Source organism: Ruditapes philippinarum, unplaced genomic scaffold, assembly GCF_026571515.1.
Source record: "Ruditapes philippinarum isolate M1 unplaced genomic scaffold, ASM2657151v2 ctg4379_1_1_1_1, whole genome shotgun sequence".
NCBI classification, from domain to species: domain Eukaryota; kingdom Metazoa; phylum Mollusca; class Bivalvia; order Venerida; family Veneridae; genus Ruditapes; species Ruditapes philippinarum.
In genome coordinates, this window is record NW_026857005.1 from 71,969 (window position 1) to 89,400 (window position 17,432).

At 33.4% G+C, this 17,432-nt stretch overlaps 1 protein-coding gene across 5 annotated transcripts in view; it reads left to right on the plus strand.

Moving 5' to 3' along the window:
• Nucleotides 1-17,432, plus strand: part of LOC132748437 (uncharacterized) — an 86,660-nt gene that overhangs the window by 66,126 nt on the left and 3,102 nt on the right. For 4 of the 5 annotated variants that reach the window (XM_060738046.1, XM_060738048.1, XM_060738049.1 and 1 more), the window contains 14 exons: nt 4,325-4,586; nt 5,460-5,630; nt 6,068-6,101; nt 6,931-7,079; nt 9,878-9,979; nt 10,526-10,601; nt 11,014-11,126; nt 11,263-11,384; nt 12,770-13,031; nt 13,759-13,929; nt 14,322-14,355; nt 15,654-15,802; nt 16,098-16,199; nt 16,514-16,589. In XM_060738046.1, the coding sequence (XP_060594029.1) occupies nt 4,325-4,586; nt 5,460-5,630; nt 6,068-6,101; nt 6,931-7,079; nt 9,878-9,979; nt 10,526-10,601; nt 11,014-11,126; nt 11,263-11,384; nt 12,770-13,031; nt 13,759-13,929; nt 14,322-14,355; nt 15,654-15,802; nt 16,098-16,199; nt 16,514-16,589 (1,823 nt within the window). The remainder of the gene's footprint in view (nt 1-4,324; nt 4,587-5,459; nt 5,631-6,067; nt 6,102-6,930; nt 7,080-9,877; nt 9,980-10,525; nt 10,602-11,013; nt 11,127-11,262; nt 11,385-12,769; nt 13,032-13,758; nt 13,930-14,321; nt 14,356-15,653; nt 15,803-16,097; nt 16,200-16,513; nt 16,590-17,432) is intronic. The other variant, XM_060738051.1, reaches the window with a different exon arrangement.

Genomic DNA, 17,432 nt, shown 5'->3' on the forward strand with positions numbered 1-17,432 from the left:
TTTGAGATATTACTTTGGAAGTTGGAGTTCTTATGTGCCATCATGAGACCTATCTGTAAGCAAGAGAAGATAACTCTGTGAAAATGTTTCTTGATTTGTACTTAGAAATTCCTAGTTAAAGTCTTGTGTGCCCTTAACTGTCAAAGTTTTGTTTTATAGGCAAGCACTAAAAAAGTCGAGCGCGCTGTCCTTCTGACAGCTCTTGTTCTCAAATGCAATCTTGTTTTGTTTTATTTTAAGAATCAATTTAGTAATGGAGTAAAAGTTAAAAAAAGGAAGTTTCTTGAATTGACTTGAGTAAAAATCTATTATATTGGTGAGACAGTCTAAGAACAAGAGTGTAAGGGTAGTGCCAGTGGATATCTGATATATTTATAATGTTTAAACTGGTGCAAACCAAAACAGACTATTATGTCTGTTAATTGTTAGCTTAGAACCTTAATAAATGTTCACACATTTTTTTTAGGGTAAATTTTTTCCCCTCCGACAATGTATATACATATATTTTATTTTCATTTAATTCATTTGAGTCCATTATAACCTTCTACTGATTTGAAAGAAAATTCTTTGATGAAAAGCATAGAAGTACCATTATGCCAAAAGTTTGACCAAATGTGTTATATATTTTTATGTTACATTATATGTTAAATTTTGAAATGTATATTTAATTTATGACTTGTTGAAGGGTAGATTTTACATAGAATAGATTATTTTTACTACATTATAATTATATTGAAAGAAAATATTGATATTGAAAAGAATGTCTGTGATAAATTTTATGTACATGTAGACAGTTGCCAAGGAGACCAAATAAATAACTCTTACTAAATACACAAAATTTTGTTTGTTTCATTTTTGTATATTTCATTTGCTTTGATATCAAATAAAACTGAATCACCCATTTTTTAACCTTTTAATTAATACTTGTAATAGCTATGATATTGCTACATGCTTTGCCACATGCAATCTAAAAATACAATTTAACCATGATCAATTCTTATCCAATTTTATTATTTTCATGTTGAAACCTAGCTCTAAAATTCAAAGCAGGCTATAGTCCATAGCATAAATTCAACAGGGTAAGGGTGAAGTTTTTTGTGTTCAATTCCACTTCCATTTCTGCCTTAAATTACTTTCCATTGTTATTCTTTCTTATGGAATCTTTCAATCTTGACAAAACCATTTATCATTTTTAGGGAAAATTTAAGAATAATTGCTGACTAAATAGCAAATAATACAGAAGTGCATATCATGATCAGATGTCAATGGACGTGACGGCTGATCATAGTGTGCACTTGTTGCATTGGTAGAACAGTTGTGCACTTGTTGCATTGGTAGAACAGTTGTGCACTTGTTGCATTGGTAGAACAGTTGTGCACTTGTTGCATTGGTAGAACAGTTGTGCACTTGTTGCATTGGTAGAACAGTTGTGCACTTGTTGCATTGGTAGAACAGTTGTGCACTTGTTGCATTGGTAGAACAGTTGTGCACTTGTTGCATTGGTAGAACAGTTGTGCACTTGTTGCATTGGTAGAACAGTTGTGCACTTGTTGCATTGGTTAGAACAGTTGTGCACTTGTTGCATTGGTAGAACAGTTGTGCACTTGTTGCATTGGTAGAACAGTTGTGCACTTGTTGCATTGGTAGAACAGTTGTGCACTTGTTGCATTGGTAGAACAGTTGTGCACTTGTTGCATTGGTAGAACAGTTTGTGCACTTTGTTGCATTGGTAGAACAGTTGCAGCAAGCAGATTGAGGGTGACAGAATTTAAGTAATGAGCCAATCCGATGTACATTTGTATGGATTTTGGATAATCAAAACAGGACTTACCTTGGGTTTATGTAAAGGTATAATTCTATGAAACATACAATTTGAATTGCTATCTGAATATATTTCTCTATCACATTTTCTGACTTGTATCACATTGTCTGACTGAAACCTATTTTCATTTTATATTGAAGTTTTTCATTTTCTTCAAACAATGCAATGTTTCTGAGAATTTCCTGCCTTTTTTGCCCCCACTAGTCATTACTTAAGATGGAGGAGAGGGGGGGTATAGATCTGCCCTTGTCCGTACTATCAACTAACAATACGATACATCAGTGGAATGAGGGTAAAATTTTGTGTTTAAAGTTTTACATTTTCTTTGCAATCTTTAAAGTTCAGAAAATAAAAGGTTTATAAAACTATATGCTATTGTGATAATATCTACATGTATATAAACTCTTACACTGGTTATGCATGTTTTGTGCATAGAAGCAAAATATAGCTTTTCAAAATATTCTCTGCTTAATAATTTTCTTGAATCCACCTTTTGAGAATCATACACAGAAGCCTGAAGACTGGAATTGTTATTTTAGCTTTTGATATTGTAATATCACACAACCCTTTTTGTATTGCACGTTTGTAGTCTTATAGCACAAGTGTTTTGAAGTTTTGTATGCAGTTATCACAGCATTGCCAGTAAGTTTTTGCCTTACTTTTTTATCCATTTTTCTTTTATAAAGATTTATATAAAAAAAGACAACCTTAATGCAAATTACTGTGGAATGATTGCATTCCAAGCTTAATATACGTACCTGCTTTTTATGCTCCCCGAAAAATTTCGGGGGAGCATATAGTCGGCGCCTTGTCCGTCTGTCCGTCCGTCCGTCTGTCCGTCTGTCTGTCCGTTGTCTTGTCCGGAGCATAACTTGAAAACCCTTGGAGATAATTTGTTGAAACTTCATACAGTGGTAGAGGGCATCGAGGGGGAGTGCAGTGTCAAAGAACCATAACTCTATTTTGCCCGGTTTTTGAATTATCTCCCCTTATAGAAAAATCTTGTCCGGGCATAACTCTAAAACTATAAGAGATATCAACATGAAACTTTGTAGGTGAATAGATCTCAATGGGTAGATGTGCAGTGCATAAGAACAATAACTCTTTTCATCCTAATTTTGGAGTTATTGCCCTTTGTTAATTTTTAATACTTTGAACTTTGTCCGGAACATAACTTGAAAACCCTTGGAGATAATTTGTTGAAACTTCATACAGTGGTAGAGGGCATCGAGGGGGAGTGCAGTGTCAAAGAACCATAGCTCTATTTTGCCTGGTTTTTTGAATTATCTCCCCTGAATAGAAAAATCTTGTCCGGGGCATAACTCTAAAACTATAAGAGATATCAACATGAAACTTTGTAGGTGAATAGATCTCAATGGGTAGATGTGCAGTGCATAAGAACAATAACTCTTTTTGTCCTAATTTTGGAGTTATTGCCCTTTGTTTATTTTAATACTTGAACTTGAACTTTGTCCGGAACATAACTTGAAAACCCTTGGAGATAATTTGTTGAAACTTCATACAGTGGTAGAGGGCATCGAGGGGAATGCATTGTCAAAGAACCATAACTCTATTCTGCCTGGTTTTTGAATTATCTCCCCTTATAGAAAAAATCTTGTCCGGGGCATAACTCTAAAACTATAAGAGATATCAACATGAAACATTGTAGGTAGATAAAATCTCATTGAGTAGAGGTGCAATGCAAAAGAACCATAACTCTGTTAAGCCTTATTTTTTGAATAATCTCCCCTTTTAGAAAAATCTTGTCCAGGACATAGCTGTAAAACTATAAGAGATATCAACATGAAACTTTGTAGGTAGATAAATCTCAATGGGTAGATGTGCAGTGCACAAGAGTCATAACCCTATCTAGCCTAATTCTGGAGTTATTGCCCTTTGTTTATTTTTACTTTTTGAATTGTCCAGGACATAACTCAGAAATCATAGAGATATCATCAAGAAACTGTGTAGGTTGATAGATCACATTGATTAGAAGTGCAGTGCAAAGAACTGTAACTCTGCCTTGCCTAATTTTGGAATTATTGCACTTTGAACTTTTTCCACGGACATAACTCTGAAACTGCAAGAGGTGTACTTTCCTGTGTCCAAAACCTATTCGGGGAGCATCACCCGGCTCAAACCGGGCTCTTGTTTTATTACTGAAATTATTTTGTGGATATGTTTTGTATGAGGAATGGTCTCTTAGCTATAAATGATGTTGTGAAATAAAAAGTATTTTAGGATAGTGAAAATGTATACATATATAAACTGAGCTGCTAGGCAAGGGTTATATTTCAAACAAATGTTTATATATGTTCATATAACCTGTGAAGAATCTTCATAACAAATTAATAATACAGCAAACTTTCTTTCTTAACGCCAAAATGAAATTTCTTTATAAATAGAAGCCATAGAAATAAAACTATAATACATTGTATTATAAACGTTATTATCCAATAAAAAGTGATATTACAAACATGCAGTATTATAAATTTCTTTTAGTGAACCAACTAAGACTAAAGGCCCACAAAAGAAACCAGGCCAGCAGACAACTGGTGTTAAGAAAGAAGCTAGTCAAAAGTCTCCCTCTGGTGCCACAGTGAAGCCGGCTAAACCTTTCAATCCAATCGAGGACAGTGAGAGATTAAATGAAGCAATGTCAGGTTTCGGTACAGATGAAGACGTGGTGGTTGATATACTGCCACGGAGAACAAATGACCAGAGACAAGAAATTCGGGCAAAATATCAGGATAAATATAATAAGGTAAGTTATTATAGTTCATGGTTCAATTGCATTATATTTACTTATAGCAGAACAAAACAAAGTCCATTTCAATAATAAATGCATCACCTGTTTATAAGTCTTAATTAATTTGAGATTGTGTAATGGGCTTTCCCTGGATTATTGGTAAAGGTCATTAACTTAAACTTTGACTTGCCACTCAACACTGAGGTTTTGAGTATTGCTATGTAAAGAAGCTATCCAAGACCAGAGGTTGTAAAGAAATTCTCTTATCTCAAACTCAGATAGCAGGTATTTGATTGGTCAGACTGCTACAAAAAGTACTCTGACCAATGAAAATCATGAGATTTGAGACAGAACTCAGAAAAAAGTTTTATGACCTCATGGCCTAGGTTACAGAAGGTGGTTCAGGTTTTACACAGTGCCTACATATGTGTGATATAATGTGTTTCAGGGCACCTTAGAACATACCACCTGTCAAACTATAGGTAGTAATATGTCCTTAACATTGTGAGTGTTACTTAAATCCCAACAAAAAGGAAAAAACTTTTTTTTACCAAATGAAAAACAAATCTTTTTTTGTGCCATCTATATTTTGACAGTTTTATATTTGGTCATGAAAGTACCACAAAGATCTTTGTTAGTTGTCATAAATTTCATCATGATCATATGGATTTTTTTTGAAGAGTAAACAAATTAACAAACACATAAATGAATAAATCCATCCGTTGAAATTAAATGTATTCCTGTGCTTCTACAGATGTTAAGGCACGAAAAAAAAGTGGATAAACCCTCTACTATTACATGTCTGTACTTTGGCAGAGAAAAATGAAATTTAAACATTTCATTTAATTATTTTTAAGTTATTCAATGAAAATTTCATAAATTTTTCAGGATCTTCAAAAAGAACTAGAGTCAGAGTTACGTGGAGATTTTGAGGAGATTGTTTTGGCCATGATGATGAAACCTATAGATTATACATGTCATTGTTTACATGAGGCAACAAAAGGTCTTGGTACAAGGGAGGGAATTCTGATAGGTGTGTTGTCAACAAAAACTGGCAAGGTAAATGTACAGTTTGTCACTTTATACAATATAACTTTACTATTCTGAATTTGTGTAATTTATTTGTTGTGCACTCCAAAGTAAAATCAACAGATTTCAATATCAAAATTCAAAAATTGAGCCACCAACAGTATATAGCCCACCCAGACTGCACATAAATACAGGCTGGCCTGGCTCTTCTGGTGACAAAAGCTTACACTATTGGTTTCCAGCAGATAAAGGGTTCTACTGTTGAGAAAATCTTTTCTTGTTCTATTGTGGGAAATAGAAAATCATTCTGAAAACATTTCAAGATTTTACTTGTTTGAAAGTTTAAAGAGTTGTTTGCTTCATCAGTTTAAGATTTTCCTGAAACTTCTTATGTCATGTAAGCAAGTTTGTTTACATTTTTAAAAATGTTAATGCAATAAAGACTAAATTTTGCTTGTTGTTTTCAGGAATTAGCAACCATAAAGAACAGATACAAGGAATGTAAGTACATACATAGTATGGAATATTTTTAATGATATCAGAAACTTTATTTTCAATAACAAGGTATTTTACATTGCTGTGCACTTAATTTAGGTAAAAATAATTTTAAGCAGACTTTGCAGGAGTCTTAATTTACTTTTAAATTTTTTGCACCTAAAAAAATGGCTGTTACTTTATTTTCCAAAAACAGACAGGGTCTCTCATTAGAAGAAGCTATCTCTTTCCCTTTAAAGTGCCTATTATTTTACCTAGATGCCTCCACTTGTCTTAAATATTTCACAAAACTTTTGAACCTTGGAAGTTGCTACATTACTCATACTTATTATTTTTTTAATATAATATGTTAATGGCAATTAATGTACATATTTGATAATTAATGTTTATAATATTACAACATATTCTGGATGTTTAAAACTGAACATTATTGCAAAATTTTCTATAAATTTTAAGCACTAATATTGAACAACAAAAATATTTAGTTTGTTCAATGTAAAATGGAAGGATATTCAGGCTGGTTGACTGGTGGCATCCAACATGTAACATTCAAATGATATTTTATTAATTTCCTAACTTTAAATATATGAGCCGCGTCATGACAAAACCAACATAATGGGTTTGCGACCAGCATGGATCCAGACCAGCCTGCGCATCTGCGCAGTCTGATCAGGATCCATGCTGTTCGCTTACAAACCCTATAACAAGTAGAGAAACTGAAAGCGAACAGCATGGATCCTGATCAGACTGCGCGGATGCGCAGGCTGGTCTGGATCCATGCTGGTCGCAAACCCATTATGTTGGTTTTGTCATGACGCGGCTCATATATTTCTAGTGTATGGTAAAGATCTTCAAACAGAGATAACACAGGATGTATCTGGTGGTATGGAAGATATGTTTGTAGAGATACTGAAATGTGAACGTGAACAAGGGGACACTGTTAATGCTCAAGAAGCAAAAGAAGATGCTAAACGGCTGTACAAGGTAAATGTCTGGTTTTGATTTTATATATATTATATTTTTTTAGCTCGACTATTCGATAAGAATAAGTAGAGCTATTGCAGTCACCCGAGCGTCGGCGTCGGCGTCGGCGTCGGCGTAACCACTTATGTTATATAAAGTTTTTGTAATAGTTCAAATATTTTCAAAGTCCATTGACATATGGCTTTGAAACTTTGCACACTTGTTCACCATCATGACCCCAACCTGTAGACAGGAGGAGGTAACTCTATCAAGCATTTTGACAGAATTATGCCCCTTTTTCGACTTAGAATTTACGTTAAAGTTTTTGTAATAGTTCAAATATTTTCAAAGTCCATTGACATATGGCTTTGAAACTTTGCACACTTGTTCACCATCATGACCCCAACCTGTAGACAGGAGGAGGTAACTCTATCAAGCATTTTGACAGAATTATGCCCCTTTTTCGACTTAGAATTTACGTTAAAGTTTTTTGTAATAGTTCAAATATTTTCAAAGTCCATTGACATATGGCTTTGAAACTTTGCACACTTGTTCACCATCATGACCCCAACCTGTAGACAGGAGGAGGTAAGTCTATCAAGTATTTTGACAGAATTATGCCCTTTTTCGACTTAGAATTTAAGTTAAAGTTTTTGTAATAGTTCAAATATTTTCAAAGTCCATTGACATATGGCTTTGAAACTTTCCACACTTGTTCACCATCATGACCCCAACCTGTAGACAGGAGGAGGTAACTCTATCAAGCATTTTGACAGAATTATGCCCCTTTTTTGACTTAGAATTTACGTTAAAGTTTTTGTAATAGTTCAAATATTTTCAAAGTCCATAGACATATGGCTTTGAAACTTTGCACACTTGTTCAACATCATGACCCCAACCTGTAGACAGCAGGAGCTAACTCTATCAAGCATTTTGACAGAATTATGCCCCTTTTTCGACTTAGAATTTACGTTAAAGTTTTTGTAATAGTTCAAATATTTTCAAAGTCCATTGACATATGGCTTTGAAACTTTGCACATTTGTTCAACATCATGACCCAACCTGTAAACAGGAGGAGGTAACTCTATCAAGCATTTTGACAGAATTATGCCCCTTTTTCGACTTAGAATTTACGTTAAAGTTTTTGTAATAGTTCAAATATTTTCAAAGTCCATTGACATATGGCTTTGAAACTTTGCACACTTGTTCACCATCATGACCCCAACCTGTAAACAGGAGGAGGTAACTGTATCAGGCATTTTTTTTACTATCAAGCACTAAGAATAGTCGAGCATGCTGTCCTACCGACAGCTCTTGTTTATTATTTAAGATAGAATTTATAGTAATTACTACCCTGAGTTGATTTTGAAACTGTCCATTATAAATGTAAGGGATTTTTGGTATAAAAACACTTAAACTGAGCTGCCAACTGAATAGTCTGGTTTATACTGCAGCGATGGGTATTAGAATGGTTGTGAAACTTTTAATGCCCCCACAAAGTGGGGTGCACATAGCGTTGAACTTGTCCGTCCGTATGTCCTGAAATCTTGTGAACGCAACTCCTCTTAAACCAGATGGCAGATTTTGCTTAAACTTCCAGGGATGAACAACCTTAATGTGTAGATGGTAGTGAAGGAAGGAATTTTCGCTGTGACCAAATTTAACAGAATTATGGCCCTTTGTTGATTTTTTCACTATATACTATGTAGAAATTTTGTGAACGCAACTCCTCTTAAACCTGATGGCAGATTTTACTTAAACTTTCAGGGATGAACAACCTTAATGTGTAGATGGAAGTAAAGGAAGGAATTTTTGCTGCGACCAAAATTAACAGAATTATGGCCCTTTGTTGATTTTTTCACTATATACCATATATATGTTGTCAGCGGGGGCATCCATGTCCTTTGGACACAGTTCTAGTTTTTTTGAGAGTTTGTGATGAAACCTATCAGAAGGCTTCCTGGACTTACTTGTTTAAGAAAACTCTGAAGTGACTTAAACCTCCTGAAGGAATAGTAGGGACTTTGATTTTTTAATTATCAAACCCTCTGTATAGGCTCTACCCTGCAGAGATAGTCAGAAAGTATATTACAGTACTAACTGTCATAAGTCCATTTGATCTAATAGAGTACTGGTTTCCTAGCAGTTTCCGTCCCCTAGCCGTTTTCCGACCGTTTATCATTTTCGTCCAGTACAGTCTATTTTTACCAGTAAGGCATCCACATTACTTCATCAATCAGAGATACATTTGTTTGCTAAACAGCATTTTAAAATAGTACAGACGATTTACATGTTTTTGAAGTTTTCCCTGTTATTTAAAGTTACATAAGAGAACTTGCGACTTTTCAAAAATAAGCAACACCTGGGGAATTCTAGTTTGAATATCCCTGCGCAATAACTAAGACCCCATTTTTAGGTAAATCAATACTTCGGAAAATATTTTTGAAGACGACTCGGGAAAATGTTGGGAAGTTCTGTTTGTCTGATAAAACCATCTTAACATTGCTTTATGGTACTGAATTATATTCAAAATAAGAAAGGTCCAGAAAACTACTATGAATTTTTTAATAAAGGTGAAAAAAGGCGTTACGTTTCAGGCCTATATTCAAATTAAAAAGTAAAATGAAAGTGCAACATTAAACACATGGCAATGCTGGACAGGTACCTTACTTTGTCCTGTCAAAGTTTTGTACCCCTCCCTAAGACTGATTTTTATTTTATTTGTTAAAAAGTGCAATTTGTGGCCGGAAACTGCTTGGAAACCAGTATATGATGATGATATTACTAATGTTTGTAGTACCTCATTTATTGTTTTACAGGAAGGACAAATCTCCATAGACCCAACAGATGAAGTCTTTAAGTCCATTATAGCAAGAAAAAGTAGAGCTCAAGTTAGAGCCACATTTGAAGAATACAAAAAGGTAAGAATTGGTACAAATATCCTATTGATTTTTTCCTAAAGATATTAACATGTTCAATCGAAAATGCATTATTTAAATAAGCTTGTGAACATTACTTTATGAATACTTACAGTACCAATAAACACCAACCAGTATGTATACTGATTTTTTAGAGACTATAAAATTATAAAACATATTTTTCCCTATATATCAACCACATTTTGGTAACCCATAGCCTTGGCACTTTAAGTCATGCCAGATGACTTGTTTGTGGGTGCCAGTTATTGCACCTTTAAGAATTCAGGAAACACTGAACAAGAGAACCTCAACTCTGATGGGATTTGAGCCAACATTACCTCTAGATAAGCAGTCTAGTAGTGCTCTACTCCTACACCACTCTTCCTAAATAACATCAAAGAGGAAAAATGTGTCATAAGAAATATCCCCCCCCCCCCCCCAAAAAAAAAAAAAAAAAAAAAAATACATTAATCAACAGTGTGTTGATCAAAGTTATTTTATCTTCGTTGAGTTTGTATAATTATTAATATTTTATTTGAATATTTACAGCTTACAGGTAATGATATATATGTGGGTATTCAGAAAGCTCTGATGGGTGATAATGTGGAGGCTTATGTAGGACTTGGTATGTTTATACTTATATTATATTTCTTTATTAAGATTACATTTGGTTTAATGAACATATTAAGCTGAGCTTCTATTTTATCAGTGGAAAATTTTATAACCACTTACCACATTCTAAAGAAACTAAATGTATTCATGTGATTATGGCAAAATTATTAAGTAGTAGTTTTCCTGTAATTGTCAGTTGGTTTTGAAATTTTGGTTATTTTCAGATTGTTATGTAATGAAGTTATTGAAATAACTTTTTGAGTTATTGCCCTTGATGTAGCACTGAAGAGCAAAAATGACCATGTAACCACTATTGAAGGGTTTTTACCACAATTTTCAACCAAGTTTTTTCCTTTGGATGATTATCATCGAGATATTGGTTGAATTAACTAACAAATAAATTACTAATATTTTTCAAATTTCAGCACGAGCAGTCGAGGACCCAGTCTGGTTTTATGCTGAAGCTTTACATGGTTGTTTTAGTGGAGTGGGAACCAATGATACCAGATTGATCAGAATTATTGTTGCCAGATCTGAGGTATGTTCAAGTAGAGACCTGTGATGTATATATATTATTTGACAACTGTTCTAATTTTTACCCTTGAAGTATTAGCAACAATTGTGTAACCAGTATTAAAACAGGCAAGCGTGCACACTTATCATATATATTACAGATTGACTTGGCAGACATAAAGACAAAATACAAGAGTTTATATAACAAGACAATATCTGAGAGGGTAGAACAGGAGTGTAATGGTGATTACAAGAAAATGTTGCTGGCTATACTTGGGAATAAGTAAGTAAATCATTCAAAGTCAATCAGCAATGAAAATAACTTTTAACTTTGCAATGTTGCCTTTAAATTATTTTTTGTGCCCCCACTATAGGGGGGGCATTTAGATTTACCCTTGTCCGTAAGTCCTTCCGTCCGTCCATCCGTTCCCTTTTTGTGTCGCATGTTACTCAAGAAATATTTGACCTAGAGTCATGAATGTTGATCAGCATGTGAAGTTGTGCACCTGGGTATTTTCATATGGATATATTTAGTATTTTTAGAGTTATTGCCCTTGACTTAGTCAAAATTTCCAATTTTCAACTTGTGTCGCATGTAACTCAAAAAATATTTGACCTAGAGTCATGAAACCTTACAAGAATGTTGTTCAGCATGTGTAGTTGTGCACCTGGGTATTTTTGTGTGGATATTTTTAGTATTTTTAGAGTTATTGCCCTTGACTTAGTAAAAATTTGCAATTTTCAACTTGTGTCGCACGTAACTCAAAAAATATTTGACCTAGAGTCATGAAACCTTACAAGAATGTTGCTCAGCATGTGTAGTTGTGCACCTGGGTATTTTTGTGTGGATATTTTTAGTATTTTTAGAGTTATTGCCCTTGACTTAGTAAAAATTTCCAATTTTCAACTTGTGTCACACGTAACTCAAAAAAGTATTTGACCTAGAGTCATGAAACCTTACAGGAATGTTGCTCAGCATGTGTAGTTGTGCACCTGGGTATTTTCGTGTGGATATTTTTAGTATTTTTAGAGTTATTGCCCTTGACTTAGTAAAAATTTACAATATTTAACTTGTGTTGCACGTAACTCAAAAAGTTTATGACCTGTAGGCCTGAAAGTTTACAAGAATGTTGGTCAGCATGTGTACTTATGCACCTTGGGGTTCTCTTGTGGATTTATTCAGTATTTGTAGTATTTGCCCTTTACTTAATACAAGATTTTTAGTTTTCAACTTGGGCAGATTTAGCCAAAAAAAATATTTGACCTAGAGACAAAAGATTGACAAATCGGTGGAGTGTGGGGGCACCCGTGTCCTATGGACACATTTCTAGTTTATTTCTCATTTACGCTGTATATGAAAAACTACTGATAACTACATTACTACTAAACTAAGTATATATACTACTAAACAAATGCTGTTTATTTATTTGTTTTTGTTTTTTTGGCCAATTTTAGAACATAAATTGTGAGTACAAAGTAATATTGGTAGTTAATGGTTATAGAGAAATTTTGCCTTCCCTGAGGATCAAACCAGTGACCCCTGGATTACAAATCAGACACTTAGATTTAGTAATTTATTTCTAGAATCTCTTCAACTTTTCAAACTCAACATAGAACATTGCTCAATTTTTCAGTTAAAATTTTAAGTGTTATGATGCCCTCTTTCAGCTCGGACAATGCTGCGAAGGCTCCGCAAAAGAAACCACCTGTCAAGCAAGCTCCTGTGAAAAAGGAAAATGCACCCAAGCCAACAACTGGACCAACTGTGAAACCTGCAAATCCTTTTGATCCAGTTAAAGACAGTGAAAGTTTGAATGGTGCCATGTCTGGCTTTGGAACAGATGAAACTGTTGTTATCAATATTCTGCCACATAGATCAAATGATCAAAGACAGGAAATAAAAGCTAAATATAAAGAAAAATATGATAAGGTTTGTATATATACAAATGTATATTACCTTTTATAAATGATGACATTTATTGCCTGATGAAGATTGAAGAAAACAAGGTTCAAACTTGCAGTTGATTTTGAAGTTTCTTTAGAACAACATAAATGCTGCTTAATTGTGTTGTTAAGTTCATATTTAAACCAAGGGTTAATTCAACCATTCTTTATATACCAATAACTGAATGCTGAAATATAATATTATCTTTATTATATCTTGAGTTTGACACAATACTGTTGGCAGTCAATGAACTATAGCAAATATTCTAGAAGGTCTCAAAGTGTTTTGAATAGAGTAAATGAGTGATTAGCATATACAAATTATAATCATTCAATTTACATAGTTAACTATAGATAACACTGGAACTAAATTCACTGACAATATTTTTATTTTGCAAACACAATACTTTGAAGTAAACAGTTCAATAATGAAAATAATTGTTAGACCATAGACTGCAAAGTATCAACATTGACTACCCTTGTATTGAATCAAACCAGAACAATGAGTTCCCTTATTTTTTGTTAAATAGAAAAATATCTAGATTAAATTATTAATTATTACATGTATTTAGTTTTCAGCAAAATCAGAATTGCTTATTTTGACTGGAATATTTTGCTCAAGTTTGGCCTGATAACTTTGTGATAAATAAAGACAAGTTACTGTAAGTTTTTTAATATCACATAATTATATGATAATGTCATAAATTTTTCAGGATCTTCAAAAAGAACTAGAGTCCGAGTTACGTGGAGATTTTGAGGAGATTGTGTTGGCCATGATGATGAAACCTATAGATTATACATGTCATTGTTTACATGAGGCGACAAAAGGTCTTGGCACAAGGGAAGGAATTCTGATAGGTGTACTTGCTACAAATACAGGAAAGGTACTTATGCTGAAGTTAAAATGATATTTCTGTTATATTAAGATGGTTGACATATTATTATAATTTATAACATACTTTGGTAGATGCACAACTTGCTTTAAAATTTTTAATAAAAGTTTTTCTCTTATTTTTAATCTCATGAAAGAATTATTTCTCCGTATGCATGTATTGAATTTAATATAGAAAATTCAGGAAGTTGTTGAAAATATATGAAAATTATTTAGATTTCCTGTGTTTTCACCAGCAAAAATTAGTGTAACTCATTTGATAACATAAAATCTAACCAGAATGCCATTAATAAAAATGTTGAGCTAATGCTATTTTGGAATTGTTATTCAATTTGCAAAGGAAGCATGATTATATAAAACTTAAATCTAATATTTATGTTTCAGAGACTTGAAGTTATCAAGAACCGGTACAAAGAAAGTATGTTTATTTCTTTTCCTTTATTTCATTTTTAGATGTTTGCTTTGTTATAAAATATTAACTATTTCAAAGAGGCATGATTAGCTGATTGGTTAAAGCTCTCTCAATTTATTTCCCACAATCATGTTAGGGGATGCTTGCCAGCTAATTGTGTCTCTCAAAAATTTTAAGAGACATTATTTTTGCCCATGTCAACTGTCCATCTGTCTGTCCATTTGTCCATTCGCATTTAGTTTGGCTGACTTTCACAGGTCAAACTCCTGGAAAGATTTCAACCAAACTTCACAGGATTGATCAGTACCAACCCTGTTGGTCATATTGCAGGCATTTACCGCTTTCCTGCACACAATGGCCATCAGAGCCAAAAATAGAAATATCCTCTTTGGTTTTCACAGGTCAAACTGCTGGTGGAATTTCAATGAAACTTCACAGAAGTTATCAGTTCCATCCTTAATTGTGCATCCCTTGCCCGCACATTCAGCTTCACTGCACAAAAATAGCCGCCAGAACTATAAATAGAAAAATCGTGCCCAGCTTTCACAGGTCAAACTGCTGGCAAGATTTCAACCAAACTTCACTGGAGTGATCAGTGCCATACCTACTTGTAGAAGACATTATGTTTTTGTCATAAAACCACTTCTAGTTAAGAGATGTTTCTTGTTTACAAAGATGTTGGTTGGAGTCTGAAATAATGCAAAGATGGATACCAAGAATCATTCTCTAGCAATAAAGCTGAAAAGTTGCCATGTGACATTATGACACCATTGATTTGCCACGAAACAAAAATAGGAAAGATAACTCATGTGGTTTTATATGTAAAAGCTGATTTTGCTTTACTTGCAACTATTAAATGTACTAAATGTAACACAATGACTACCTAATAGCCATCCAGTTAGCTCAATTTGTAGAGTGTTGGACCGTGAATCAGACAATCTGGGTTCGATTCCCGAACTGTGCAAGTCACTTTCATTGTCATTGATCATAAAATCCTTTCTACAGTCATTTGCACTTTACCTCTGCTCTGGCATGTGCAGAAAATATCAGATTCTTGCGAAAGTGAAGGCAACTAGTACTGATAAACTGCTTGACAGCCTGTCCAGGAATGATGGGGTGACTGAACTTTGTGCTGGTGAATTCAATATGGCTTACTGCTGTGATCCAGAGTGAAAGCTACCAACACCACCACAATGACAACCATATTGCTCCTTTCCAATTTTCGATAGTGGCTGATAATAGCATTATGAATTATTGTGAACAAAAATGACAAAATTATGATTAAACCTTTACAATGATTACAGTGTATGGTAAAGATCTTCAAACAGAGATAAAACAGGATGTATCTGGTGGTATGGAAGATATGTTTGTTGAAATTCTCAAATGTGAGCGCGACCAGGGAGAGACGGTCAATGTTGAAGATGCTAAAGTAGATGCTAAACGTCTATATAAGGTTGTTTTCGTTGAATGCTTGTCTGATAAAATCTGACATTTAAATTTAAACTTTGTACCTGAACTTTGCTTTAAAAAGATTTGTCAATTGAACTGAACATTTTTTTCTGTATTATTAACAACATTAAACTTTATTTTAAAAAAAAAATAAGAAAAATAGAAATACATGTATAAAAAAAAAAAGAGCTGTTAAAAAAAGTAAAGATAATAAATGTGGAATTTGTATCTTTTTGTAAGAATGAATTATAATTTCTTGATTATGATAAAAAAAGAACAAATGTTATTTATTTCTATAGGAAGGTCAGATTTCCATTGACCCTACAGATGAAGTATTTAAATCCATTATTGCAAGAAAAAGTAGGGTTCAAGTGAGGGCAACTTTCGAGGAGTACAAAAAGGTAAATATATTACTTGGCTTCCATTGTGCGTGAAAATTCACTTTTTTCCCCTCATACTGTAACAGTACTTATTTTTTTAACGCATGATATAATAACAAAAAAAAGCCAGGTAAAACATTTAACCACAACAACAAAACAACATTTGATAGGTTCTTATTTTAGATATATGATAAATAGAATATTAAGCATGTATTTGCGTAGATTCAATACTATTAAGGTCAGAGGCTCGCATAATATATATGATTTTATTCAACTCCTACAATAGTTTAGTATTAAATCTTTACTCATTCAATATCCTTTATATACTTCTACAGTTGACAGGTAATGATATATATGCTGGTATAAAGAAAGCTCTGATGGGTGATGAAGAAGATGCTTATCTAGGTCTTGGTAAGTCTTCATATATTTCTTAACAATGAAATTTTTGTTGGGTTTTACCTCACACCAACACAGTATACGTCATATGGCAACATTCCAGTTTTTCTGGTGCAGGAAGACCTTGGGTGTCCCTCCATGTTGTTTCAGGCATGAACAGAGCGTCTAAGTAGAACCACCGGTGATCCTTAAGCTAGCTGGATAGCTTCCTCTCATTAAAGAATCCAAAGTCCCTGTCAGGATTCAAACCCACAGCGGTTAGGGGAAATTGGTTTGAAGTCAATGACTTAACCAGATGGCCAAGAATGCCAAAGAAATAAAACCAAGTTAAAAAGATGATTGCAAACCTTTTACATGTATTATCAACCAGTTTTCTTTTGAAAAGACTACTTAATTTTACAACATACATTATTTTTAATTTCTTTCTTATTAAGCATAATTATGGAGGGTATTTGAAAGTGTTTCAATAAATTGACTGGTGGCTTTATAACATGCCATGTTAGAAAAATTAAACTTTGGTCATCTAATATTATTTCAGAAACAAAGTTGTTATATAAGTAGGTCATTGTGAACTGTTACTTTGTAATGAATGTATTAAAATTTAGCTGCTTTGAGATGAATGTATATTGTATGAGTTTACTATATGTATATATTTAATGGAAGCTCTCATGGAAAATAGTTATTTTTCCTTAAAGCAGCACGCCTCCAGATTCATGCTAATTTTCATAAAAATTTTGAAAATGTATTTGAATGTGTAATACTGCCAAGTAACCAAAGGGAAGCAATTTACACATTTTCAATGGCACTTACAAACCACGTAAATAACCAAAAAGTGGACAAAATATGCATAAATAGCCT